Raw genomic sequence first — 26,534 nt, forward strand, 5'->3', positions numbered from 1 at the left:
TAAACTCAGGCCCCCACCATAATTATTTGCCTCGCTCTCCTGAAATCCCACATCACCATGGGAAAGGATGTATAACTTATCTTTCGGGCGCGTATTTTTACTTGAGAGACTTACTATATTGGATAGCTTACCGGGAGTGGAGACAAACCTAGCAATGCCGACGACCTGGTATACTTCCCGACCGGCAGACGATCTTGCAGTCCTGAAAGACAGTCTCCCTGGAATCTGCCACCAGAACCTAGCGGCTCCTAGTTCCTTACACCACGCCGGCGCAGCCGACTCACCATCGTTTCCTCCTGGGACCATCCGCTCTGCTCTGATGCACAAGAAAGAAAACGTCTGCGCCCCAATCAGCTGGAACACAAACTCCGTCCCAGACCCTAACTTGCAGACGAGACTTCCTCAAAACTTGCTCGGCTGCACGCAAACCGCTGCGGTCAAACGGTATCCAGCGCCTTCACTAAAGAAAATCTGGCACATGAACCAAATCACACAACCTCGGAAAAACAGTGAGTTGAGCGGCTGCACTCCACAAACGCCATACACAGGGGGAGGGGCTCCGTCACGGCCGTTAGCTTCCGGCCGTCATGTCCTCGCCCGTTTAATATGCATTAGCACGCCTACTCCTAAGAAACAGATGTTGCTTGCGTTGCAGATGTAAGATGTTAATACCCGGACCTATGGATGTAGCGACACGGTAAAAACGCTCTGGTAAGAAGTGCTTCATACACAAATGCTTAGAGTTCGCATCCAAGGACAATGTAGACAACAATTTTTCTAATCATGGGCGGTTGAACTGTTCCTTAGACCAATTTAAAGATATAGATACCGCACACATGAGGACCATCATACAGCAAATAAAATCGGGATCGGCACTGGATCCCTGCCCTCCACAAATTCTTCTCCCAGTCTTGGAAACGATTATAGAGACTGTCACCTTAGTCTGTAATACTGTATTTAAAACAGGTACCTACCCAGATAGCCTAAAAAACACAACAATTAAACCTCTTCTTAAGAAACCCTCTTTGGACAAAGAGGAGCTTAAGAATTACAGACCTATTGCTGGACTACCATTCCTGGCAAAAGTGTTCGAGAAGGCTATAAATCAGAATATATAGAACACCATAAATTGCTGGACGATGCACAATTTGGCTTCCATAAGCTTCATGGCACGGAGACGGCCTTGATTAAAGCCGCAGACGACATTAGAGTCATCAAAGATCAAGGTGGAACAGCAGTATTAATACTGCTGGACCTCTCGGCGGCTTTCGACACGGTCAATCATTCCATCTTGATTGACCGTGTTGGAAATCTAGGCATTCAAGCAAAAGCCAAGGATCTGCTCGCCTCCTTCTTATCAGGCAGAACACAGGCGGTAACGCTAGGCCCTTTCAAATCTGCAAGTCTGGCGTTACCTTGTGGGGTTCCGCAGGGCTCATCCCTAAGTCCGACACTTTTTAATATCTATGTGTCGGACTTAGCTAGGGTTATTAAACAACACCGGATGAGCCTGACCTCTTATGCGGATGATACCCAGCTTGTGCTTGCCATTAAGAACAATGGGGAGGAGGTAGCTGCAAGGTTCCAACATGGTATGCTGGCAATCAGAGATTGGATGGCAGAGAATTGCCTGAAATTAAATTCTGAGAAGACTGAGGTGATCATCTTTGGGAAACTTTCCCCAGGGTGGTCATCCGTCTGGTGGCCTCCATCTATGGGAACGCTGCCGACTCCGGTATCTAAAGTTAGGAACCTAGGTATCGTCTTCGATGATAAACTTAATTTCGCCTTTCATGCAAATCAGACGGCCTCAACTGCATTTCAGAAATTAAGGATTATTAAAAAAGTCATTCCGTTCCTACTTGACAATGCGGCTAAAACAGTGGTGAGCACTTTAGTTCTCTCATCTTTAGACTACTGTAATGGCCTTTTTGCAAATGCTCAAACCCGGGTGATCGCGAAAATGCAGTCAATCCAGAATGCGGCGGCAAGATTGCTTTCTAAAACCCCCAAATTTGATTCTATTAGTCAAACCATCAGGGATTATCATTGGCTTACAATCAGGAATAGGATCAAATTTAAGACCTTATGTCTTACTTTTAAAGCCCTAAACAAGCAAGGCCCACAAGTTCTTCAAGATCAACTAACCTTATATCAACCCACCAGATCCCTAAGATCTGTGATTAGTTTACAAATCACTGTCCCACGCACAAAAACTGTGTCTTGGGGAGACAGACGTTTTGTGGTATCAGCAGCTAGAATGTGGAATATGTTACCACTACACATTAAATTAAGTCAAACTCTCCTTCAGTTCAGGAAATTACTGAAAACTTGGTTATTTAACCAATAATTATGCCTACTGTTTCTGCTATATTTCATCCCTTCTGATTATTGCTGAAAGTCTTAGCGCCAAGACGCCTACGGGCAAACGTTGCACTTAATAAATTGTAAAAATAAATAAATAAATAAATATCAGGGTATTAATAAAAAATGTAATAAAGATATTCCCAAAAAAAAAAAAAAAAAACACATTGGGAGCGGGTTTATATTTTTTGTCAATTCTGGGGGTTGAAAATTCTAGACCTTACAGGGTCTTTGAATATGGCTGGGGCGTGTTTAATGACACCTTTTAGCATTGGTAAAGTTTGTACATTTTTTTGTGACTGCAAAAGTGTCTATTAGGAAGTCCTCCTCTGCAGGGTCCGAATATATTTGAACACCATGGTACTGGGAAGCCCTGTCTATAAGCTGGCTAAAACCAATATTGTCATCTGGGGGAGATGGCTTTGTTGGGTATGCATCTGGGTCTGGAAGGTCTGGAGGGCCTAATGGGTCATCATAATCATCCCAATCATCCTGTGGTACATCTGTGTCGTCATCGGGGTCAGTGAAGGGGACAGTGAAAGGGTAATTGTTCCCTCCCCCACCCCCTAAATCATCATCATCCTGTGGTGGTGGTGAGTATGGTGGAATTATGGGAGTGTGTGGTGGAGAGAAAGGCTTAGGAGGAAGAATAGGAGAAGAGGGTCGTAAAGGTGAAGTAGCACAGTCTCTTTTCTTTGCAGGCACCTCAGGGATGTGTGGGGTGTCCAATTTCCTCTTCTTGTGTGGAACATTGACCACATGTCCTGTTTTGGGGTCCACTTGGAGTATTTTTTGCTTCGGATCGATGGGATCCGGTCGAAAAAGTTGTTCCTCTTCGGTAGTCGCTTTCGGCGCCGAATTTTCGAGTCCGAGCGAGGTTTAGATTTCTGCTCTGGAGCCTTCGAAGGGGTTTTTGGATCCTTCGGCTTCGATGTCGAAATCTTTTTTGGCTCCATATTTTTTGGTTTCGGATCCGAGGCCTTTTCCTTCGGTGCTGAGGTGCAGATTGTTTTCTGGGGACTGTGGGAGCTGGATGCACTCCCGGCTTCGGTGCCGATGGTGTCTGCGGGGCACTGATATGCAGTTTGGTCGGTGCCGAGCCGCCGGAAGGCTTCTCCTTTGTCTTCGGAGCCGGGCCCTGGGGTGGGGCCTCTGAAGCTTTCTTTAAGTCGTGACTGAGGCCAGCAGGCAAAGTCTTGACCGGAGCCTACTTTTTTTTTCAGGTGGGGTAGAGGCAGTTGTTCTCACTCGTTGACCTGGAGTGATGTGGTTGTCGGAGTCGTCTGCCTTGAAAACGATTTCCAGATCCTCCGAATCCATTCCTCCGGGACTTCGGGGCCTTCGCTGAAGACGTCACCGGAGCTGCTCGTTGCGCCATAACGTGTCGTTGGGCCCGGCGATCATGGATATTCTTTTTGGATCGAAAAGAGGCGCAGGCCTGGCCATTACACTCCTCATGCTCGGGCGAGAGACCGAGGTTACAACCCTTGTGTTGGTCGCTGTGTGGGAATTTAGCTCCATATTGTTTAAATGGAGTCCTTTCCATTAACCGTAGGCCCGAATAGCGTCGATAGGCCCAGAGGCCCGCTTCGACTACTAGAATAGGGTACATGAGGAGCGCATCGAAGAGCACGCGAACGAAACAATACCGTAGAGTTTTTTTGATGGTTTGCGCGTCAAAAAGGTTTGGATAATAGTACCGAACCGGAGCGCAGAAGTTACAACCGAACCGGATGGTGGAAAAAACCAATCTGAGGATGGAGTCGAAGCCCATGCGCACTATCGTCCAAGGGAGGAGTCACAAGGTGCAAGCATCCGAGCCCAACACCAGATGGCGATCTAGGCACAGAGTGAATTCTACAGCTCATATGCCTCGAACCAGAGGTACCACTTACTAGGGACTTATAAAGGTGCTAAAGGCCTGGTCTCTTGGAGATCAAGTCACCAAAGGTCTTGTTTTGGAGAAAAAAAAACACTAGCACTGTGTGTGTGTGTGTGTGTGGGGGGGGTTACTGCCAACAAAAACCCAGTTTCTTAGATGGTTCCCAACAATACAGGGAGTTCACCCTTAACCTAGCCCACAACATCCTCTTAGCGGGACACCTGGGGCAGACCAAGACCTGGGAAAGACTGGTCAATAAGTTTTTACTGGCCTCAGATGGGTGAAAAGGTGAAGGAGTTTTGTGCTGCTTAATCACCTTCGAAAGCCAGTGGCAAGGCTCCCCCGATATTACTTTCTGTGGTGGTGACCCCACTAAGAGGGTCGGGATTGACCCCTAGAACCACAGCCTGCCTCTGGGAAAAGGTTCATCATGGTGGTATTGGGCCATGCCACCAGATACCCACAAGCCATTCACTCTAGGACAGTGTAGGAAGCTGGCTCTGTATATACTATATCAAAATGAGGTATAGAGTGCACAGAGTCCAGTGGAAGCCCAAAGGTAGGCAAAGGTAAAACTAGATAGCACCTTACTCTCTATTTGTGGTAGTGTGGGCGAGCAGTACGGCTTTATCAGAAGGTAGTGTTAAGCATTTGCTGTACACACTCAGGCAGCAAATTATGTCACACACTCAAAGACTGAACTCAGACCAATTTGTTTGTGTCAAAATATTTAGTTATTTTATCTCTAGAACCAAGCCAAGCCTGGTGCAGGTAAGTGAAATTATACTTTGCAAAATCTTATGCAATGTTTTACAGTTGAATGCAGGTTCAAATGCAGTTGGTTGAAAATACAGGTAAGTCAATATTTCAAAATTACTTTGAAGTTACATTACAGATACTTTGTACGTAACATTTTAGATTACTTTTAAGCTACTTTTTCTACTCAGTGCGATATGTCGAGAGATCACATTGGGACATTTCCTTGAGAAAAGGTAAGTAAATCAGTGTTTGTACATTTGCAGTTTTTCAATGTTTCATACAAACCAATTCCACACTTAAAACTATTTTAAAGGAAAAAGTCAATGTTCCTCTAGAGAAAAATGAAGTTAACGATTTGCAGGTAAGTACTTGTTTGAGGGAGTTGGTACTCTGGGGTTAGAACCAGGGCTCCCCCAGGGACAAGGATGCACTCTTGAAACAACCTCAGCGGCACTAGGGCAGCCGGGTACAGAGTGCTGAGGCTCAATGTTATCCAGTGAGGGATAGGGGGCCTCCGGTTGATGGCTGCTCACGAGCAGGCCACAAGGTTGTGGGAGCAAAGCTCCTGGTGTTAGACTCTGGGCAACGGGGAAACGAGTTTGTAGCCAAAGTACACCCGCGGCAGCGCACGGGTGGCTGGGTGCACGGTGTTGTTTTGGCTTTGGGTGCCTTGTGGTTTTCAATGGGGATTCTCCGGCTGCAACAAAGACTACAGGCTCGGGAACGAAGGTGACCACCAGTAGAAGGGTATAAGTTGGGATGCCTGGGGATGCCGGGACTCCATCAGTTGTGCCACCCAAGGCCGTGGGATATGGGTGCAGGGGTGTCTTTAGGCGCCTGGCTTTCTTACCAGCTCCGGTCGAGGGAGTCCTCCAGAAAGAGACTGCAGGCATCGTTTGGAGAGTCAAAGGTAGGTCAGAGATCCCCAGATATCAGGTCAGGATCATCGGGGAGACCTCCTTGTGATGTTGGGCCACTCGAACTCGGGCCATAGGTATCGGCTGCAGAGTGGTGCAGACTCACAGTTTTGTCTGGGGCCAGAGTCTGTTGGTGAGCAAATCCGGTGCTCATGGGAGACAAAGTCTTGGGTTTGGAAGGCAGGGCAGGTCCTTCGGGATCTTGAAGCTGCTGGCTTCAGGACACACTGGGATTTCGATAGAGCAGGTTCGAGGTGGGGACAGGCCGGTAGGACTGGGGCCAAGCCAGTGGGCGTCGTCCTCCTCTTAGTTTCAGCACGCTTCTTCATTCCTTCTTTTCTTATGGTCGGTTCTTATCCGAGGAGGCAAGGTTCGGAGTTGCCCCTAAATACTAGGTTTAGGGGCGTTACAGGTAAGTAAAGGTTGGGACCAATGGGTCCCATCCTTTGGGTGGGTACATGCCCTATTATGCCACCCTCTAGTGGGAGGGGGGCATATGCCTCTGTCTGGTTAGCTGAGTACCCACATCTGCAAGATGGCAGGGACTGAGACTTGGGCTTCACCTCGCCTTCATCACTTGGTTTTCCCGCCGATTCTCCCGCCTAAAGTGGAGACAGAAACAGTGGGAGACAGTTGCTGGAAGCAGCAAAGGGCTGGGGTAGCTCACAAAGGCGGCAAGCCTTTGAAGCTTCCCCTTCGTGGACCCTGCCCATCCTGGGGGAGGAGTCTTGGCACCTAGCCCCAGGATGTGCATTGCTTCAGACCCCCTAAAGCAGCAGACTCTCAACGCAGGGATCCAGAAAGATGTCAGGTGGTGGCAGCTGGCGAGCAGCCACTCAGCCAGGACACTAGAGTTAGGTCGTTTTTCAGGGGGACATCTCTAAAATGCCCTCTTAGTGCATTTTTCATTAAATCCCACACTGGCATCAGTGTGGGTTTAATGTGCTGAGAAGCTTGATAACAAACTTCCCAGTTTTCAGTAAAGCCATTATGGTACTGTGGAGTTCTTGATGACAAAAACTCCCAGCACCATATACTCTTAATGGCTTTACGGCACTTACAATGTTTTAGAATTTAATTAGACACTGTAGGGGTACAGGGCTCAAGCACCTGTACCCTCATCACGGGTATAGTGCGCCCAGCTAGAGGGGTGGCTGACCTATGCCAGGGTAGTGGGATTTAGACATGGCACACAGGGATGTGTGCTATGTTGACTCTTCACTTTGTTCTGCACCAAAACACGCAGCCTGCAACAGGTTGGGGGGGGGGGGGGGAAGAGGGGGGTGGGGAGGGGTTGTGTGTGTGTGGATATATCATATATATATATATTAGCTACTGGCGGTTGCCAGTAGATAGTTATGGTTAGGACCGTGTTTCCATAGGAAATCTGAAAATTCTATTTTGAATAACTTTGGCGCCGGTTGACGAATCCTCGCGAATTTTTCAAAATAGGTGGGGCGCTCCGCTCCGCTCCTACCCTGAAAGTCTCGGGGTGATTAGTCAAGCAGGGGCCGAGAAAAAAGGGGGTCCCAAAACGCGTTTTCCCCATGCATTTTTCCATAGGGACCTTTAGTCCAAGGTACAGCCCGAACGGCTGAACAGAATTATTTGAAATTTGGCAAAGAGAAAGTCCTCAGGTCAGGGATGTGCCTTTTGAATATCTGGAGTCAATCTGTTCAGTAGTTCCTGAGCAAATTTCAGTTAAAAGTACATATATATCTATAGGCGCGCACCGTGCGCGTACGGTAAGCATGCCGTACGCGCACGCTGCCGTGCGCGAGCGTAATTCTGATTGGTGGTTACATGACAGTAAACATTCCAGTCGGTCGAAATCAGGAAGTGTCGGCCGCCATTTTGTCTATCGCAGTCTGAGGCCGTGAAAAACAAAGGTGGAGAATGTGAAAAGGGGGCAGGGTGGACAGTTCCTGACCCCCTAGCCTTTGTCAGGGGGTCACTGAAGGACCCCCAAGGTTGAGAAAAACTTTTTTTTTCCCAAAATGCACGGGGTGCGTGCACTGTGCGCGCACAACGCATCACTGTATTTAGACACTTATTTACCCATGTCTTCTTCCATTAATCTTTAGCTATACATATATTACAAATATTTATTTCTCAGAAAGACACATATTCAATCAGTGATGTAATATCTGACGTCATCAGCAGAGGATTGCGGTCGCGTGAGTTATAGTTGCCTGCACTAACTATAACGGGGGAATTTAATTGTTTTTTACGAGGGAAAGTGTGTGTGTGTGTGTGTGTGTGTGTGTGTGTGTGTGTGTGTGTGTGTGTGTGTGTGTGTGTGTGTGTGTGTGTGTGTGTGTGTGTGTGTGTGTGTGTGTGTGTGTGTGTGTGTGTGTGTGTGTGTGTGTGTGTGTGTGTGTGTGTGTGTGTGTGTGTGTGTGTGTGTGTGTGTGTGTGTGTGTGTGTGTGTGTGTGTGTGTGTGTGTGTGTGTGTGTGTGTGTGTGTGTGTGTGTGTGTGTGTGTGTGTGTGTGTGTGTGTGTGTGTGTGTGTGTGTGTGTGTGTGTGTGTGTGTGTGTGTATATATATATATATATATATATATATATATAATCTACTGGCGGTCGCCAGTAGATAGTTATAGTTAGGACCGTGTTTCCATAGGAAATCTCAAAATTCTATTTTGAATGACTTTGGCGCCGGTTGACGAATCCTCGCGAATTTTTCAAAACTAATGGGGCGCTCCGTTCAGCTCCTACCCTGAAAGTCTCGGGGTGATTCGTCAAGCGGGGGCCGAGAAAAAAGGGGGGTCCCAAAACGCGTTTTCCCCATGCATTTTTCCATAGGACCTTTAGACGCAGCTACAGCCCGAACGGCTGAACAGAATTACTTGAAATTTGGCAGAGAGGTAGCCATAAGGTCAAGGAAGTGCCTTTTGCAGGTCTGGTGTAAATCTGTTCAGTATTTCCTGAGAAAATAGCATGTAAAAGCATATCAATATATATACGCGCGCAGGGTGCGTGCACCCTGCGCGCACCGTGCGAGCACCCTAACGTGCGCGAGCGTAATTCTGATTGGTGGTTACATTTTAGTCAACGTTCGAATCGGTCGAAATCAGGAAGTGTCGGCCGCCATTTTGTTTGTTTTCAGTGCGAGAGTGAAAAAGGAAGGTGGCGAACGTGAAAAGGGGGCAGGGTAGAGAGTTCCTGAGCCCCTAGCCTTTGTCAGGGGGTCCCTGAAGGACCCCGAAGGCACAAAATTATTATTTTTTTAAATCGCGGGGGTGCGCGCACGGTGAAAAAAAAAACAAAAAAAAAAACGTACAAATTCACTGAAAAAACCATAGGTTTCACACACGTTATAGTTAGGAATTAGCATTTAAAAAACCTTGCAAATTCACTTAAAAAACCATAGGTTTCACACATGTTATAGTTAGGTGGATATTTCACTCGTAAAAAACCAATGAAATTCCCCCGTTATAGTTAGTTCAGATAACTATAACTCGCGCGACCGCCACTCTATCACAAGGATGATGTCATGAGTGATGCCACTGACCATGTCATGAGTGATGTAATATGTGACGTCATGAGCAGTGTATTGCGGGCGCGCGAGTTATAGTTATCTGAACTAACTATAACGGGGGAATTTCATTGCTTTTTTACGAGTGAAATATCCATCTAACTATAACATGTGTGAAACCTATGGTTTTTTAAGTGAATATGTGAATATATATATATATATATATATATATATATATATATATATATATATATATATATATATATATAATGATCCTTGCCTTAACTCCTTTGTGGTGCCGGAAAGCAAGAGCAGACCCAGATTCGTCGATAGTGATATTTATTAGCTCACCACCATGTCGCCATGACGCGTTTCGGTCGGAAACTCCGACCTTGCTCATATATATATATATATATATAGGTACAGAGCCTCTGACGGTGGCACAATAAGTGCTTGTGAGAAAGTGGCTCTGTATATACTGTTTCCAAATAGGTTCAGTGTGTACAGAGTCCACAGTCCCCAGAGGTTTGGCAGAGGCTAAAGTTAGATATAACCTTACTCTCTAAAGTAGTAGCTTGGTCGAGCAGCAAGGCAGTATCAGAGGACAGTGTAAAGCATTTGCTGTACACACTCAGTCAGCAAATGGTCTCACACTCTCAAGAACTGAACTCTAGGCCAATGGTTTGTATAAAAAAGATATGGTTGTTTTATTTTAGAACCAACAATAGGTATCAAAATATACTTTCTCAGAATGAGAGGCTTTAGTTAAATACTTTTGCAATATGCAATTGACTTTTGTAGGTAATAGTTACAGGTTGTTGCAATAGGCAACACAATTTTAAACACAATAATACATTGAGCTCAATGTGAATTTTAAGTTATTTGCAGTAGATTACTTTCAGGATTCTTTTCTAATTCCAGGACTGGATCCTAGATTCAGTCCTGGACAGGTCTTGGAAACAAGTGAGTAAATTCGTTTTAGTTACTGTTGTGATTTTTAGGCAATATTTTGCTATTTTAAAAGTTGACATTTAGAAGAAATTTCATAGAAAAACAGTCAATGATACTGTATGGGAGAGAATTCAAGTTACAGGTAAAGTATGTTCTCGTTACTTTTGTAATCCAGGGCTGGGCTCCTAGGCTCAGTACTGGGACCTTTATCTAAAACAGGTAAGTAATTACGTTATCACAGTTGGTACGATTTTTAAAGAATATTTGTAGTTAGCAAAAATTGACACTTAGAGGAAATTTCACAGAAAAACAGCCAATGAATTCCTATGGAAGAAAATTGGGTTACTGGTAAGTACGGTTGCGAGTACTTTTCAGGGTCAGTGCTGGGCACCAAGATCCAGCACTGCTATCTCTCCTAATAGCAGGTGAGTATTTCCGTTTTCATTACTTGGTTGATTTTAGGTGAATATTTTAAGTTTTAGAAACTCCACACTTAGAAGAAATTTCAGAAGAAACCAGTCAATGTTACCCTATGGAAGAAAATTGGGTTATCGGCTTTTGGGTAAGTACTGGACTAGCAGAGTTAAGGTTCTGGGCACAGACTCAGGGGTTGGTACAGTTGTTACACCCTCAGCGGCACTGGGGCGGCCGGGTGCAGAGTGAGATAGGCCCAATGTTATCCTATGGGAGGCAGGGGGGTCTTGGTTGGTGGCTGCTGACTAGCAGGCCACGTGGCTGTGGGAGATGGGCTCCTGGTCACTTGCTCAGGGCAAATGGGGAAGTAGGTAGGAGTAGAAGATACACTGCCAGGGCCACTCGGGCGGCTGGGTGCAGGGTGCTTTTGAGCCTTCGGGTGATCAATGGATTTCAACGGGAAAGCTCCAGGACGAACAAAGGCTGCAAGCTCGGGGACAAAGATTCTTCAGGTGCCACAACCACTTCGAGAGGTAAGTTGGGTAGTTGGAGGATAGGTAGGTACCCAGGAGTCGGGCACAGGGGGCCGCAGGGCGCCAAGTGCAGGGCTGTCTTTTGGGGGGGGGGGGGGGGGGGGCTGCAGGCGTCGTCAGGAGCGTCGAGATGAGTCCTTGGGTGCCGGATTCAGGGTCACAGTCACCTGGGGGGAGGGGGGGGGGGGGGGGGGAGACACGTCCTTGGGGTCTTTGTCCACTCCGGCACAGGCCAGGCTTGGCGGGTGCAGAGTGTGCAGGGTTCGCGGTTCCGGGCTGATGCCAGGGGTTAGAAACTTTCTTTGAGCACAGCCACTGCTCATGGGAGTCCCAGATGCTCAGAATCACAAGGTAGCCAGGTCCTCCGGGGTTTGTGAGGTTGCTGGCCACAAGAGGTGCCGGGATTTAGCAGGAGCAGGTTCGACAGGCCGGTAGGGCAGGGGCCAAAGCAGGTGGTGTCTTCCTCTTCTTAGCAGCTGCACGGCAGGTCTTCTTTCTTCTTGCTCTTCTTTGCTTTTTCGGAATCTGGAATCCGAAGAAGGAAGGTTCAGGGTGCCTCTAAAAACTAGATTTAGGGGCATTACAGGTAGGTAAAGGGCAGGGACCAATAATTCCCTGCCCTGGGGTGGGTACACCCCCTATCCTGCCACTCTCCTGTGGGAGGGGGGCAGTAGCCTAGTCCTGATTGGGCAGGGCTTCCCATCTTCAAGATGGCGAGCGCCCGGAGATGTGCTTCCCCTCGCCTCCCCCACCTGAGGGGTGGGGCTGGCAGGCTGGCACATCCCCTGTAATTACTTGGGGTTTCCGGCCAGTCTTCCCACCAGAGTGGAGGTCAGAACCGGTGGGGGCCAGTTTGCTGGGTACAGCAAGTGGCCTGGAGAAGCTTCCCCTGCCCATCCTGGGGGAGGAGACATAGCACCTCGCCCAGGATGTACATTGTTGCATTCCCAGGAGAGCGGGGGCTCACCACCCAGGGGTCCAGCAACATGTCTGCTGTGTGGCAGCCTAGGCAGCCTCCCAGACCAGATGTGGATTGCAGGTTAGGTTTAAGGGGGCATCTCTAAGATGCCCTCTGTAGTGCTTTGTACATTAAATCCCACACTGGCATCAGTGCGGGTTTAATGTGCTGAGAAGTTTCATACCAAACTTCTCAGTCTTCAGTGTTGCCATTATGGTGCTGTGGAGTTCGTGTTTGACGAGCTCTCAGCACCATATACTCTTAAATGGCAGCACTGCACTTACAGTGCCCAGGAATGGGCCTGGGTACTGTAGGGGCACAGGGCTCATGCTCCTGTGCCCACACCACTGGCATAGGACACCCAGCTAGAGGGGTGGCTGATGTATGCCAGGGCAGTGTAGGTTGTGGGCATGGCACACATGGATGTGTGCCATGTCGACTCTTGGTTTTGCCTTGTACCCAGACACTCAGCCTGCAAGGGCAGTGTGGTTGTGTTAGGGTACAGGGCCTCTAAGGGTGGCACAATAAGTGCTGCAGCCCTTAGAGGCCTTCCCTGGTCAAAAGGCCCTGGGTGCCTAGGGTACCATTTACCAGGGGCTGACATGTGGCCAGGGTTTGCCAATTTGGTGTTTTAGGTTTTAGGGAAGGAACATAGGCCCTGGGCACCTGATTGACAGGAGTCCAGGGCACACTCAGTCAAAGTACATTCAGCACTTCAGCAAAAAGTGGGGGCATACCATGCAAGAAAGACGGCCCTTTCTCACAGTGCTGCAGCCCCTAGAGGCCTTTCCTGGCCACAGTGCCCTAACCTGACTAACCTGTGGCCAAAGAGTGCAAATTGGGTTTTGTCTTAATGCAGTTTTAGGGAAAGAACATAGGCTCTGGGTACCTGTTTGGCAGGAACGTAGGGCACACTCAGTCAAAGTACATCAGCAGTTTGGCAAAAAGTGGGAGCAACCATGCAAAAAGAGGACACTTTCTTACAGACAGTCACTGCTCCTCCAGTGGCTAGGGCCCTACTTTGAAATCTTCACCAGGGTTGGGTTCTCTAAGGGGGTCATATCAGATAGGGGCACTCATTTTATGTCATCCTATCTGAAAGCAATGTGAGATGAGTGAAGCATGACTTATAACTTCACTACCCTATAAGACGATCTCCAACTAAATGGTCTGGTAGAAATATTCAACAAGACCATAAAAGACATGATCATGGGTTTACCTTAAAAACTCAGGAGGAGATGGGACGTTCTCCTCCCATGTCTGTTTGCCTACAAGGTGGTTTCACAGAGAGTAGTAGGCTGCAGTCCCTTTGAGCTACTCTTTGGACACCCTGAAAGGGATCCCTTATGTTTGGTAAGAGGGGCTGGAAGAGCCCCATCAAAGAGCTTAAATAGGACACAGTGGACTGACTAAGTAGTAGGCCTGTGTTCCAGGATAGCTAAGTCCATAAAAAGGGGGGGGGGGGAATTGGAGGCCAGCCAGGAGCTTGTAAACCACTGGTCTAACCTAGAGTCATCAATGATGGATTGCCAGCTAGGAAAGTTGGTGCGGGTCTTTGACCCTTTGGCTCCCAGGGCACTTCAGGTCTACTGGACTGGGCCTTATCCTATCTTAGAAATTAAATGGAAAGTCACCTATTTGGTACCCTTAGGAACCCTCACATGGTCATCCATGTGAACAGGCTCAAGCTTGCACCATCACAGAGCAGACATCACAATGCTCATTGTGACAGATGGAGATGCGGAAGTTGAGCCTTCCCCAGCCTTACTGTCAACTAATGCCCAAGATGGTACAGTGGAAGGAGTAGTTCTCTCCTCCCCCACAGACCAGAAACAAAGGGACTGCTATCAGTTATTAAGACATTTGCTGGGCTTTTTTTCCTCTGACCCCACAGGTGTGACTACTTGGTGTACCTATGAAGTGGGCACCAGTGACAGCTTACCTGTCAAGTGCAAGATTTACGGATTGTCAGATCAGATCAAGGCTAACATAAAGGCTGAAATTGCCAAGATACTTGAGTTGGCAGTGATAGAGACCTCTAGTAGTACTTGGGCTAGCCCAGCAGTACTAGTGCCCAAACTCAATCCCAAAGGAGGGAACCAAGAGATAAGGTTCTGTGTGGACTACAGACACCTGAATGCAGTCACCAAGATTGATGACCACCCTATACCAAGAGCTGATGAGCTCTTATTGATAAGTTGGGGATGCAAAATATCAGAACACCTTTGACCTGACCTCAGGGTATTGGCAGATTGCCTTCACACGCAGAGCCAAGGAAAGTTCTACCTTTTCTATCCTTGAAGGCCACCTGCAATTTAGAGTGATACCCTTTAGGTTGAAAAATGCACCTGCCACCTTCCAGAGGTTGGTGAACAGAGTACTTTCAGGCCTGGAAAGTTTCAGTGCATATCTGGATGATATTGCTGTATTCAGTTCTTCAGGACCTGCAACAGGCAGGCCTGACTATGAAGGCAGTTAAGTGACAGATAGGGCAAGGATTGGTTGTGTACTTGGGCCACCAAGTAGGTGAAGGCCATGTACAACCTGTCCAGCCCACAATCCGGACAATTCTGGCCTAGGGCACTCCTAAGACTCATTTCCATGTTGGAGCCTCCACAATGGGCATGAGGGTCATGTGCCTGAGCTACTTGATCAAGTGTAAGGAAATGCCTCTTTTTGTATGGTCGCCCTCAAAGTTTAGGACAGATGCTGCGGCTTTTGGACTCAGAGTACCCTAAGGCCTGCAAGCCATACATCAGTGTCAGTACCCTGATCCTTAAACGCGCATGTTTGATTGGCCAACTGGAAAAAGCTAACTTACTAAGTCCCTAGCATATGGTACCAGGAGCACCCAGGGCCTGTAAATTAGAGTCCTCCTCAGGGACTGCATCACTTTCTATAGATTGGAAGATCAGTTTTTTTTTTTTAATCGCTTTCTCGACTTTGCCGTTACTATCATTGGAAAAGCCCAAATGTCCTTTCTAATATGCGGAAGTCACCCTGCAACACATTAGTTGTAAAGCAGGATGCAGTTTATTACAAAGTACAACATGTGTAACCTGTTCAGACGGTAAAAATCTGCAATAGTTGGTTTCACTGGGAGAGAAACTGGTAGCCCCATTGTCAAATAAGGAGCTATAGGTGGACTCTGCAGCTGTGCTTTCGTCTAAGTGAAGCTACCTAAGTTTGAGCTTTAAGGTATCAAACAACTTCTTACATTAAGCTGCTCAAGTCGAAATTAATGTAACTTGTTGCCTTATTCAACTTTTAGAAAGTTGCCAATCTGTTGCCCAGACTACCAGTGGCCGTTTCCAGAGGCTGGCCCCGAGACAGCCTTCTGCTCACCTGGGAAGATGTATCATTGGCACACGAGACAGGAAGCAATAGATGTCTGTCACTGGAGGAGTTGTTGTTACATACTACTGGCAGGAAGTCAACCAGGGTGTTGGCCCAAAAGACGATCTTCAAATGGTAAGCCGCTTTTGAAGGACAAATGGATGAATACATTAGAGAGGGGACGCTCATTTGTTCAGGTAGACAGGTTGGCGTCTGGAACAGAGAGGGGGAAACACTGGCCAAATTGTTTTTCCTTAGGCATGTAGCCCACAGGTAGCCATACCTTTACGGCAGGCTACCGAGCTCCACACACCAACAGAGGGTACCCCGACATCATGGGAGTGGGCATAATAAAGCGCTCTGGTATAGGTAGATGAACACACACAATTGATGGACGGAATGCAGAACAAATTAAAACATTCACCCCCAGTCAAGAGATCTAGTTTAAATCTATAATTCTTTTGCTCACCATACCAGCCCAGTTTAGAGCTGGCCATATGCAAATCAGTCTTGACCCTGTGCCTCATGGGAACAGTCCAGCCCGAACTGCCAAGCCAGGTCGTCCCTGGACCGGAAACAAACATCCTAGGACCGGTTTTGGTGTTTCACCCCTCATCAGCCAGGATAGCTTGAATCCAGTGGCAAAGTGAGCACAGAAGACACATCTGTGCATACCGTGCGCACTTAGGGCAAGGAAGCAAAAGACACACAATTGATGGGCGGAACGCAGAACAAATAAAAACATTCACCCCCAGTCATGAGATCTGGGTTAAATCCATCATTATTTTGCTCAGCATGCCACCCCAGTTTAGAACTGGCCCTATGCAAATCAGTCTTGACCCTGTGCCTCATGGAAACAGTCCAGCCAAGGGAGGACCTGGCCAGGTAGTTCGGGCTGGACTGTTTCCATTGGGAGCAGGATCAAGGCTGATTTGCATATGGCCAGCTCTAAACTAGGCTGGTATGGTGAGCAAAAGAATTATAGATTTAAACTAGATCTCTTGACTGGGGGTTCAAACTGGAATGGCATGGGAAGCAAAAAAAACGATGGATTAAAGCCCACATCTCTGTACTGGGGTGAATGTATGATTGTTCTGCATTCTGTCCATCAACTGTTGTTTTTGAACTGGTATAGATAGATGGCACACTTCATAGGTAGTTATCAGGAAATAGGGAACCTAGTATCCCATTGGCTAGTGACCACAAACTCCCCTGACTGCACCTTCTGGGCATAATAGGGGCACCCCTGGCATCCATAACTCATCTTGCTTGACAGGAGAAGAGGACCAAAGAAGGACTGCCCTGCTGACCCTGGAACCGGCAAAGAAGAGGCTGCACTGAAGTTAGGCTACACCTGCTGCTCCTTAGGGTAGCAACGGAAAGAAATGTGCCTGCTGTGTTCTGCTCATTAGTACATCATCCTCGGAACCCAGCCAGAAGCAGAGACCCCTAGATTCAGGGGGCTGACTTTCAGTTTGAGGCACAAGGCCACAAAAGCTGGAAAGGTCTGCGTGGGCAAGTTCGCTCTTCTCCATAGTACAGCACATGAGACTGAGAACTGATGCTCACAAGTTGCATCTGTGTCTGTTGGACCTGGGAGTCACTGGAGTGCAGTGTGGTCGCCTAGAAAGTCATCGCCAAAAGAAGGAAACTGCTGAGACCGTTGTGCCCAGTGACCAGTATTCCAGTGGCGATTGGACTTTTGCTGGACCACAGAGGACTTTGAGGGACATCGACTCCTGTGGCAAGAGTGTACCGTCAGGACCACGAACCAAGGAGTTGCCCCAGGAAGATCTCAGTGAAACACACATCATCTTCAGCATCCTGTATCCCTGCATCAGGACCACTTCATAGAAGTCAATGGCAAGAGGTTACTAACACAAACTGAAGACTGCTTTTCTTGTTGAGGCAACTTTCTTCATACCTTGCTTGTCCCCTTGACTGGCTCCCTGCTGGAGTTGGTCATTTAAAGTAACTCTAAGTAACCATGTTGTACTTTTACCAAATTTTCTTTAAAAAGTTTCTAAATGTCAACGTCGTTGAATTTGCCAATGCTTGTTCGCAGGTACGTGAAAATTCTTGGTTTCTTGTAAAACCAATGCCACGGGTGGATCTTTTTAGCTTTGATGTGCATAAATTCATAAAAATATAATTTCTTTTTATAAATTGGTTATCAAATTACTACCATCGAGTTTCTTTTTTCAATTGTTTTGGTGCTGTTTATACGCTTAAGACCTTGTCCTTTGTGGATGTCCGACTGCTCGAAGCCACAGTCATCAGGTTCATCAGAATCCAAGGAATCCACGTTTGCGGAGAGTACAGGACCCAAATAAGGGAGTGACCAGATCCTAGTTCTGGGACGGTTTTAACACTAATAACTTCAAGCATATCAATGAAGTTTGCTGAAGTGAACAGTTAGAAGAGCAGAATGAGGACTCTCTAACCTGAGATATATACAGCTGGGAAAAAGTATACATGAACCGCCTGTATTACACATAAGCACGAGCAGAGAACGCATTCGCACAATCCCTATACGTTTGAGGATACGTTTGGAACAATACACGATTGAATTATCCCTGAAGAAACGTAAACATTGAGGAGTGGACCTTACTCGATCAAGAGGGTCTGTGGTTCGTTGAATTTTGTATAATTATTTTAATATAAAAAGTTGGGATTCGCATCTTATCCTGAAGAAGGTGTTGGCTCTATACTGTGGCCTACCGAAACGCGTCAATACTATAATATAAGGAAATCGTATGAAATTTATAATGAGGGTTTTGTGCCATATATAATGTGACTGTATTGTTTTGTGGTCAGAACTGATTCATTTTTTAGTTAACGATTTCCTATATTTTGTGAGTGGGACTATTTGTCCCATCCTCACTCCTTCTTTTCCCAATTTTGTGTTGTGTTTTATATGGTTACTGACGGTGATTCATCCTACTATCTGTGCATGAATTTCAAGAAAGTTTTAACATTTGTTTTAATCTTTGATAAACTGTTTTTCCTTTTTATGTATGTGTACAATATTACATATTTTATGATATTTTTTGATTGATTTGAAATAAATCTGTTATTTAATATTTGGTGTGCTTCGTTGTTGCCATATCTCATCCTGCTTATGTTTTATTTGTGTGTTTGAATGACGGTTGATATTTACAGATCCAAGAGAGATTTTCTTTTTTGACTACGAAGCCACAGTCAACCAGGGTTGAGCTAACATCTGACAAATGAAACCTGACCGGTCTTTAAAGGGTTGGGAGTGTATTTTACTGTGAGGTCATACAGATATTCCATATAAAACACCCCATTTCCTCACATGAAGTACAAAAGCTCTGCAACTACTGCGAAGGCAATGTATTGGAAATTAATTAAGAACATTGATATAGGAGAGGAGTCTTTGTCGACGAATTCCAACATGAAGTCACTGTCTTGCAGGAGTGGGATCATTTCCTGTAGAACGGTAATCTTGAAATGAATTGTTTGCAGGAAGTTACCTAGGACCCACAATCTAAGATGGAAAGAAGTATGCTATTCTTGTTCGGTCATTAGCAAGTAAATCAAGCCCTGACATCTCTAATGCAATGGCAACTTCTAGATGACACCCTTGCTTAGTAGGAAGCACATCTGTTTCAGCAACAGGATACATTTCCTGAAAGTTTTTGAACTTGGAGTAGTCATGCAGCACTGTGAACAATACCAAAGTCTGTAGTCACATTACGCTACTTCTGAGGGCAGTCCCCCTCAGCTTTCCCCCAAACAATGTTTTGTGAACTGGAAAATGCACAGTGAATGATTATATACTGAGGAAGAGCCGTGTGAATGGAAGACTGCCATTACCTCTAGAGTTCTCTCAAAAACCTCTCCACTGAAAAGGCTAGCTTTCTGGGGCTTTCTGTTCTTGTACTTGTTTCCAAAAAGACAGCACGTCTTGAAAGGCCGGTCTTCCGAAGTATTGCTTGAAGTGTTTGTGGACAGCACTGGAACAGTCATTGGTGTTGTAGGGCGTCCATGGACTTTAACGTGCTTCATCCATCTCAGTCTGGATTCAGACATGGCCACAGCACTGAGTCCACTCTCCTTGGGGTCACTGAGCATCTCAGACTACAACTTGATTCAGAGGGAACCTCTGCGCTCATCCTGTTGGATTTGAGCACTGCGTTTGACACAGTGTCTCATTCCATTCTGTTAGAACGCCTTTGAAGCCAGTGGGATTATGGGCTTGGCTCTGAAGTGGCTGAGGTCCTTTCTTACTGACCGTACATTTCAGGTTTTTTCTAACAATGTGAGATCACATACGTTAGAGTTAACCTTAAGAGTTCCTCAGGGCTCTTTTTTGAGCCCTTTACTTTTTAATATATATGTTCGCCTCTTGGTTGACATTGCAGAAAGGTTGGGTCTGACTATCTTCTCCTATGCTGACGATACTCAGAACATCTTCTCCTTTTCTGCTGCTCGGCATCAAGATCCTTCCTTATTGCAGCATGGCTTGAGGAATGTATGTGCCTGGTTGACCAGTAATGCCTTGAAGCTCAACGGTTCCAAAACTGAGGTTCTCATTCTGGGTAATAATCCTGAGCTGTGGGGTATCGAACACTGGCCTGATGATTTAGGCCCTGTGCCGGTCCCTGTGTCCAAAGTTAAGAGTCTGGGCTTAATCATTGATCAAAAGCACTTGTTTAAACCTCAGCTCTCCAGGGTAGCCTCATCTTGCTTTGCTGTTCTCAGATGGATTTTAAAAATCCTTCAATTAATCCCATTGGCAGCTCAGAGAATGGTTCTGCGGGCCCTGATGATATCCGGGTTGGACTACGGCAACGTCAGGTATCTGGGTAGTGATAAAGCCTCTTTACATCGGCTACAGGTCATCCAGAATGCGGCTGCCCGTCTTCTTTTTCATCTGCCGAGATCTGCCTCTGCTTCTCCTCTACTCCAACAACTACATTGGCTTAAAATCAGTAAGCGCATTGAGTTCAAGTCCCTCAGCTACATGTTTTGTGTCAAATGGGGCCTTGTTCCTTCCTACATTCAAAGCCTACTCACACTCTATGTTCCAGCTCGACAACTGCAATCCTCCAGCCTTTTCACTGTTTTCAGTTCCCAGGTATTGGCTGGTTCATATGAGGGGTCGCTCCTTCTCTTGTCTCGGTCCCAGGTTCTGGAATGCCCTTCTGATTGACCTTAGAAACTGTCAGTCTTTGTTGGCCTTCTGTAAGAACTTGAAGACGTTGCTGTTTAGTGACTATTTGATCTCTCTTTTTCATCTCATTTTCCTTCTTTTATCTCTGCTTAGCTGCGGCGGCCTCCACACTTCAGCGCCGGGAGACCCTGTTATTATTATTATTATTATATAAAATTTGTAACGCGCGCAGTTACCCAGGGGCATCCCGGCGCTGTTGGGTAGCTGTGCGCTTTATAAATGTAAATACAAACACAATGTATAGGTGTCCTTTTTAATTTTTTCAAGGGTCTAACCACATGAGGGCTGAACAAATCTGTATCACCGAACAAAGTTTGATGTACTTCAGAACAAAACCCAGAAACATGGAGCCTGGTGTTGTGATGTAAAAGGACACTGGTGTAGAGCTGGTGCAGACAGAGAAGAATTTTCCTGAGTTAGCAAAGATTTTCCTTTCTAGATACAATTTCTACACTCTTCTCTAGATATTTTTCAGGAAGAAGTTGTAGGTCATCCATTTCCCCCCATTGCACATGGTCATACCATGTGAGTAGCGTGTGGGAGTTTGGAATGCACCATAAGGTCACAATACCCATTGCCACTAACTTCCATGGAGTGTTAAGGCACTTGCTTTCTTTATCTTAAGGTTGTCATTCACTAGAGCCTAAATTAACAGCTCTTTCAGAATGTGTAAACTACCATTTAATCATTAAGGACTTAACCTCAAATATAAAGAGGATCCTGAAGAACTTCTTTATACCTGCATTCTACTCTAGATGTTATACTCCGGTGTCTTTAATGGATGTTTTACATGTCCATCTCATTCTGGCCGGGACTCAGAGTGGGGCGGTGACAGGACTACCGTGACAGCCAAAAGGAAGGAAGTTATGAACAATGTCTATGGGAAACAAGCAACATGAGAAAGCCTTAGGACTGGAGAGAGGAGCGTTGATTTAGAAAATGCAGAGTGGTGTGCTGGCTCAAATGTCAAACCTAAGTGGTTGCGGTCTGGGGGGACTGCCATTGGACACGTCAAATGATGGGTTTCTAAGGTAAGAAATCTGCTGCTAGAAGTCTCTATCAGATCACATTTTTGATGAGCACACAATGTATTCCGTAGCATTTTAAAGCAGATTTACAGCTGCATTGAAAGACATTACTGATGCGTGAATCAATCACAGTTCTGTCACTTGTAGTAGCACATTTAACTCTAATTCAACGTATTTAATTTTTTTCCCACTAAGTGCCAGCAATGTTGGACTATACCACCAATTTTTTCTCTGCCTAACCTCTTCCAGATTTGAGAAACCCAAAGGGCTGACCTTCAGAGCAGCATTATTGTCAACATAAACTACCACAGCATGGATGGCCTGGAATGCCACACTTAGCTATCCAGTGGTGTACTTAAGTATAAGCATTCATTCTTTGAGCATAATTTCACCACAGCTTGCAGGGCGTTTGCACTACATTTATGATTCATAGTTATTAATGGCTTTGTTGATGTTTTGCCTATGTATATACCTGCAGTGTCAAGGAACACTGCTTAGCTGTAGGTTTTTCACATTTTCCCCTACCCCTTACCTGGAGGTGAGACAACTGTATGTTGATTCAAATGAGGGGGGCTAGGTTCTGGCTGAGGCAGTAGCTGTGGTGGTATTTCTTGCTGTGTCAGATGCATCAGAGGTGGGTTGAAATGTGCCATGGCATCAAACATACTTCCTGGGAGAGGCTGATCCATTACTGGGACCTGGGAAGGTATGAAAGGAGGTGGAAGTGGAGGTGAGGAAGTCTTCATCAGTGGCGACACCAGCTGGGGAACCAGTGGCTGTGAGGGCTGAAGCTGAGACTGCACCACCTGCGGGTGAGGGTGATGGTGATGCTAGAAAGAAACAAGATGTTGTACATTATATAAAAGTGTAGAAACAAGAATCCACAGGCTGAACACCATGACAGACAACCTTTAAATAAATAATATTGCAGACTCTACATATTCACCCTTGCTGCTCTAGGCTGACACTCGGAAATATAGATCTTAATATCATAGCAAAGAATCACAAATATGATGCATTAGATTCTAGGCTGTACCTCTTGAGTCACTCTTGATATATTAATGCACTTAAACGCTTAATTGCCATCACTTATTTTTACAATTGAAGAATGATAATGAATTACAGGATTGTGCAAGCCATTCACCACTCTGCAACTTGTGCTCTCAAACCCTTTAATTTCCTTTCCTTCTGAATCATGGAATACTGGTACCAACAGGTATGTGGACAAAATATTTTTGCCCAGCGCTAAGACAGTTTGTTTGAAGCTCTGATGCAGCCCATATCGGCTCTATCAGCATGCTAGCATCCATACCTCAGTCCTTTTCTTAGCCAAACGCACTTCAAACGCATGTTAATTAGGTGGGTCATCTGTAGGAAGGGAGAACCACCGACAAGTAGTACAGGTTTTTATAGTGAGCTGCTTTGTCGTCTACATCTACCTCACCTGGCTCTAAAAGTCCTGGGGTGAGATTTAGCATCCAAATGTCTGGTTTGAAGAGGTTACAAAAAAGGTATGCTATGGACCAAACTTAATATTTTCAACATTGCTTGACCAAGCTGAGCATCCAATCCTCAGTTAAAATCAGTTGTGTAATGTTTGCTGGAGTACCCAACTTGGGCTCCTTACAGATGATATATTACGGAGTTGAAAAGGCAAAGGAAAGGTAACTTATTTGTAGACATAATCTTCATTGAAGTCATGAACGTTAGAATAAATCACTGCTGCATGCAAGGACCCCAGAGCACTTTTCATAGATGTACTGTCCATTGAGCCATCACAAAGCATGTCAATGTCCTTTTTTTGTTATGATGAGCAGCACCCTGTGATATCCGGACATTACTTTTGTTTCCCTGGTAGTAAACTGATGAACTCCTAATGGGCCGTTTCAGGCCTTCATTGCAGCATCTGATGTGCAAGAAAGAGGTGATAACATTTGTAATGCAGTGAAAAGATGCAGCAAGCTAGGCTTACATTAAAAGATAAGAGAAAGCAAATTTGTCTCCAAGACTTCAGATGCTTCTCATACTCATGATGCAATTTGCTGGGAAGATGCAAAGCAAAGCCAGTTCTTTTTTACTGTAACACTGTTAAGAGAGATAATTTGATATTTACTTTCTAATGCAAACCATACCCATGGGAGTGAGTTGTTTAGGACTTCAATGAAGATTCCTATGATACAGGAATATAACTTAAGTAATCTTTACATTTCCACTGATAGTCTTACACGTTAAAATAGAGTGGCAAAGGTGGCTGTTTGGCAGCAGGGAGAAAACAGAAAAGTATAAATCTGTTCATAAGTACAGGGTATAGCTTGATAAGAGTTTCTCTACTTCAATAGATTTATCAAGTTTTCCTGGCTCACTCTAGCATTTGCCCAAGTGTCTGAATCTAAACAATAGTGTCCTGTTAAAGTGGTATTCAATTTCCACGTTGCTGCTTTACAGATGACGCTTTAAAGGAACAAGGGTCCCTAAACAAAACATGTATCAGATTTTTACTGGCTAAAACAATTATACCCAGATGCAATGTCCAATAGACAAATTAAGAACACAATTATTAACCACATAAATCAAAATCAGTGGATGAAGACAAAACAAAGGGCACAAACTAAAATAACCAAAAAGACTCAGGCAATAATGTGTAACATAAATCAAGAAAATGGAGAGTAACAAATAAACCTACAGCAGCACTTCTGCCCCTATGTTCATTAATTTATACAATAAATAGGGTCAGTGCGCGAGTGCAAGTTTTGCAGATGACAGCAACTTGTATGTTCCTAGTCCATGCTGTTGTCGCAGCTTTTCCTATGGCATAATGAGGCTTGCCCTCTCCTGAGAGGCGTGCGTTTGTTAGTCAGCAGCTTAAAGTGATTCATGTTACAATCCATCTTCCAATATACTGCTTGGATGTGGCTAAACCCTTCCAACATGGCCATGGTTAACAAAAAAGCTGGTTCCATTTTCTCAGGTTTTCTCTTTTGGCTAGATAAGTGAAAAATCCTTCTAATATATAGTGAATGGAGGTCGTACGTTCTGGTTCTGATAACAGATTGGGAAATAAAGTAGGTAAAGTAAATAGTTTGGCTAATATGAAAGTCTGAAACTACTTTAGGAGGAACAAAGGATGTTTTCTCACTACAAAACATCTGTTAGAGTGGAAAATAGTGCAGGGCTCTAGTGCTAAAAAAGCCTGCAACTCACTCACCCTTCTAGCAGGGGTGATGGCAATTAGGAAGGCTGTTTTACAGGATAGATGCTGTAATGCAGACTTGTGGATTGACAAATAAGTGAAGCCCATCAGTTTTGACAGAACAATGATCAACTCCCATAGTGGAAAAGGTGATTTAATTGAAAGGGGCGGGGGCATAGGTCTTCAAACTGTTAGGCTTGTCCCCTGGCGGTCTGTGGCTGTGTTCCCAGGGGGGCACACATGCCTCAGTATTTGTAAGTTAAAACGGCATGTAAGCGCAACTATGCTTATTTGTCACATTCACAGGCCAGCTTTATTTACATGCAGTGTTGGAAGTGCATAAAAAGTATGGCAACTGTGGTTCTGAGCGATGTGGTGGGGGCGTCAGACAGATGGCTAAACAGCATAAAATATTCCAGAAGTATGTCAATATATTTTCACCTTTAGACAACTGTATATAAATAATGAACACACGTTAAATGGAAAATAAATGCAAATTAAACTAATTGTTGTGAGATGCACTCTTTTACGTTTTGAAACCTCAAATTTTTTATGCGATCATGCTGATGTCTGTGAGATCAGAGAGCCTCTGCAATTTCAGTATCATTGAGATTAACCCAAGAAAAGGCATAAAGAAATGGCATAGACCAACATCTCAATAGGGGTTATGTTGTGCTATGTCACATGTTATGTAATGTAGATGTTCTGTTATGTAGATCTGTAGCGCGCACCATCACCTGGAAGGTTATCTTGATGTTGAGCAGATGAGAGTCTAACCACAGCTCTGGCATAGTGGGACTACTCGAAAACCCAGGTCTTCAGTTTCCTATGGTTCAAGAAGTAAGGAGGAGGCTCCTATGTTTAGCTGCAAGTGGTTCCACGCTTTAGGAGAAAATTAGGAGAAAGCTTAACCGCCGGATCTGGTTTTCTGTAGGCAAGGGATTTGTGCAAGTAGGAATCCGGACGAGTGGAGGAGTCTTGAAGGTTTATGATAGCAGATTCAATTGTTGAGGCATGCAGGGCCTGGTAGCCTGAATGCAAAGGCTGCTTTTTATGCTTCGTGTCATGGAGAAGAGGCCGATTTAAGGTATTCTCCAAGTTTTGAAGATATCGCTTAAAGCATAGTCATTCAGAACCCAATTGTGAAACGTCTTGTAAAATACACTGAAGAAACACTGCTAGCTGGTTCAATATTCTTGAAATGTCGACCGCTGTTCGCGTCAGTCCACAGGCCAGGACCCAGTGCCAGATTGGCTGAGCTTTCATGAAAAACCTAATTGATCTGGTGCTTCCTTCTCTGTTCAGGTAATGCCTGATCCAAACTGTCTGTTTGAATCTGGACTGCTGATCCCTCTTTACAGGGACAGTAAAAAAGCCTTGAGGGCCAGGAGGACAACTCCCAGTTCTAGATACTTTATATGGTACGAGAATTCTTTGACTGCTCACTATCGCTGCACTGTCAGATTTTGCAAGTGAGCTCCCCATTCCAACCGAGAAGCATTGCATCAGTCACTATTTGTTTA

At 45.4% G+C, this 26,534-nt stretch overlaps 1 protein-coding gene across 8 annotated transcripts in view; it reads right to left on the bottom strand.

Moving 5' to 3' along the window:
* Positions 1-26,534, bottom strand: part of BRD4 (bromodomain containing 4) — a 1,415,251-nt gene that overhangs the window by 339,678 nt on the left and 1,049,039 nt on the right. For all 8 annotated transcript variants that reach the window (XM_085654329.1, XM_085654330.1, XM_085654326.1 and 5 more), the window contains one exon: positions 22,354-22,651. In XM_085654329.1, coding sequence (XP_085510455.1) covers positions 22,354-22,651 — 298 coding nt within the window. The remainder of the gene's footprint in view (positions 1-22,353; positions 22,652-26,534) is intronic.

This window comes from Triturus cristatus, chromosome 4_1, assembly GCF_964204655.1.
Source record: "Triturus cristatus chromosome 4_1, aTriCri1.1, whole genome shotgun sequence".
Lineage (NCBI taxonomy): Eukaryota > Metazoa > Chordata > Amphibia > Caudata > Salamandridae > Triturus > Triturus cristatus.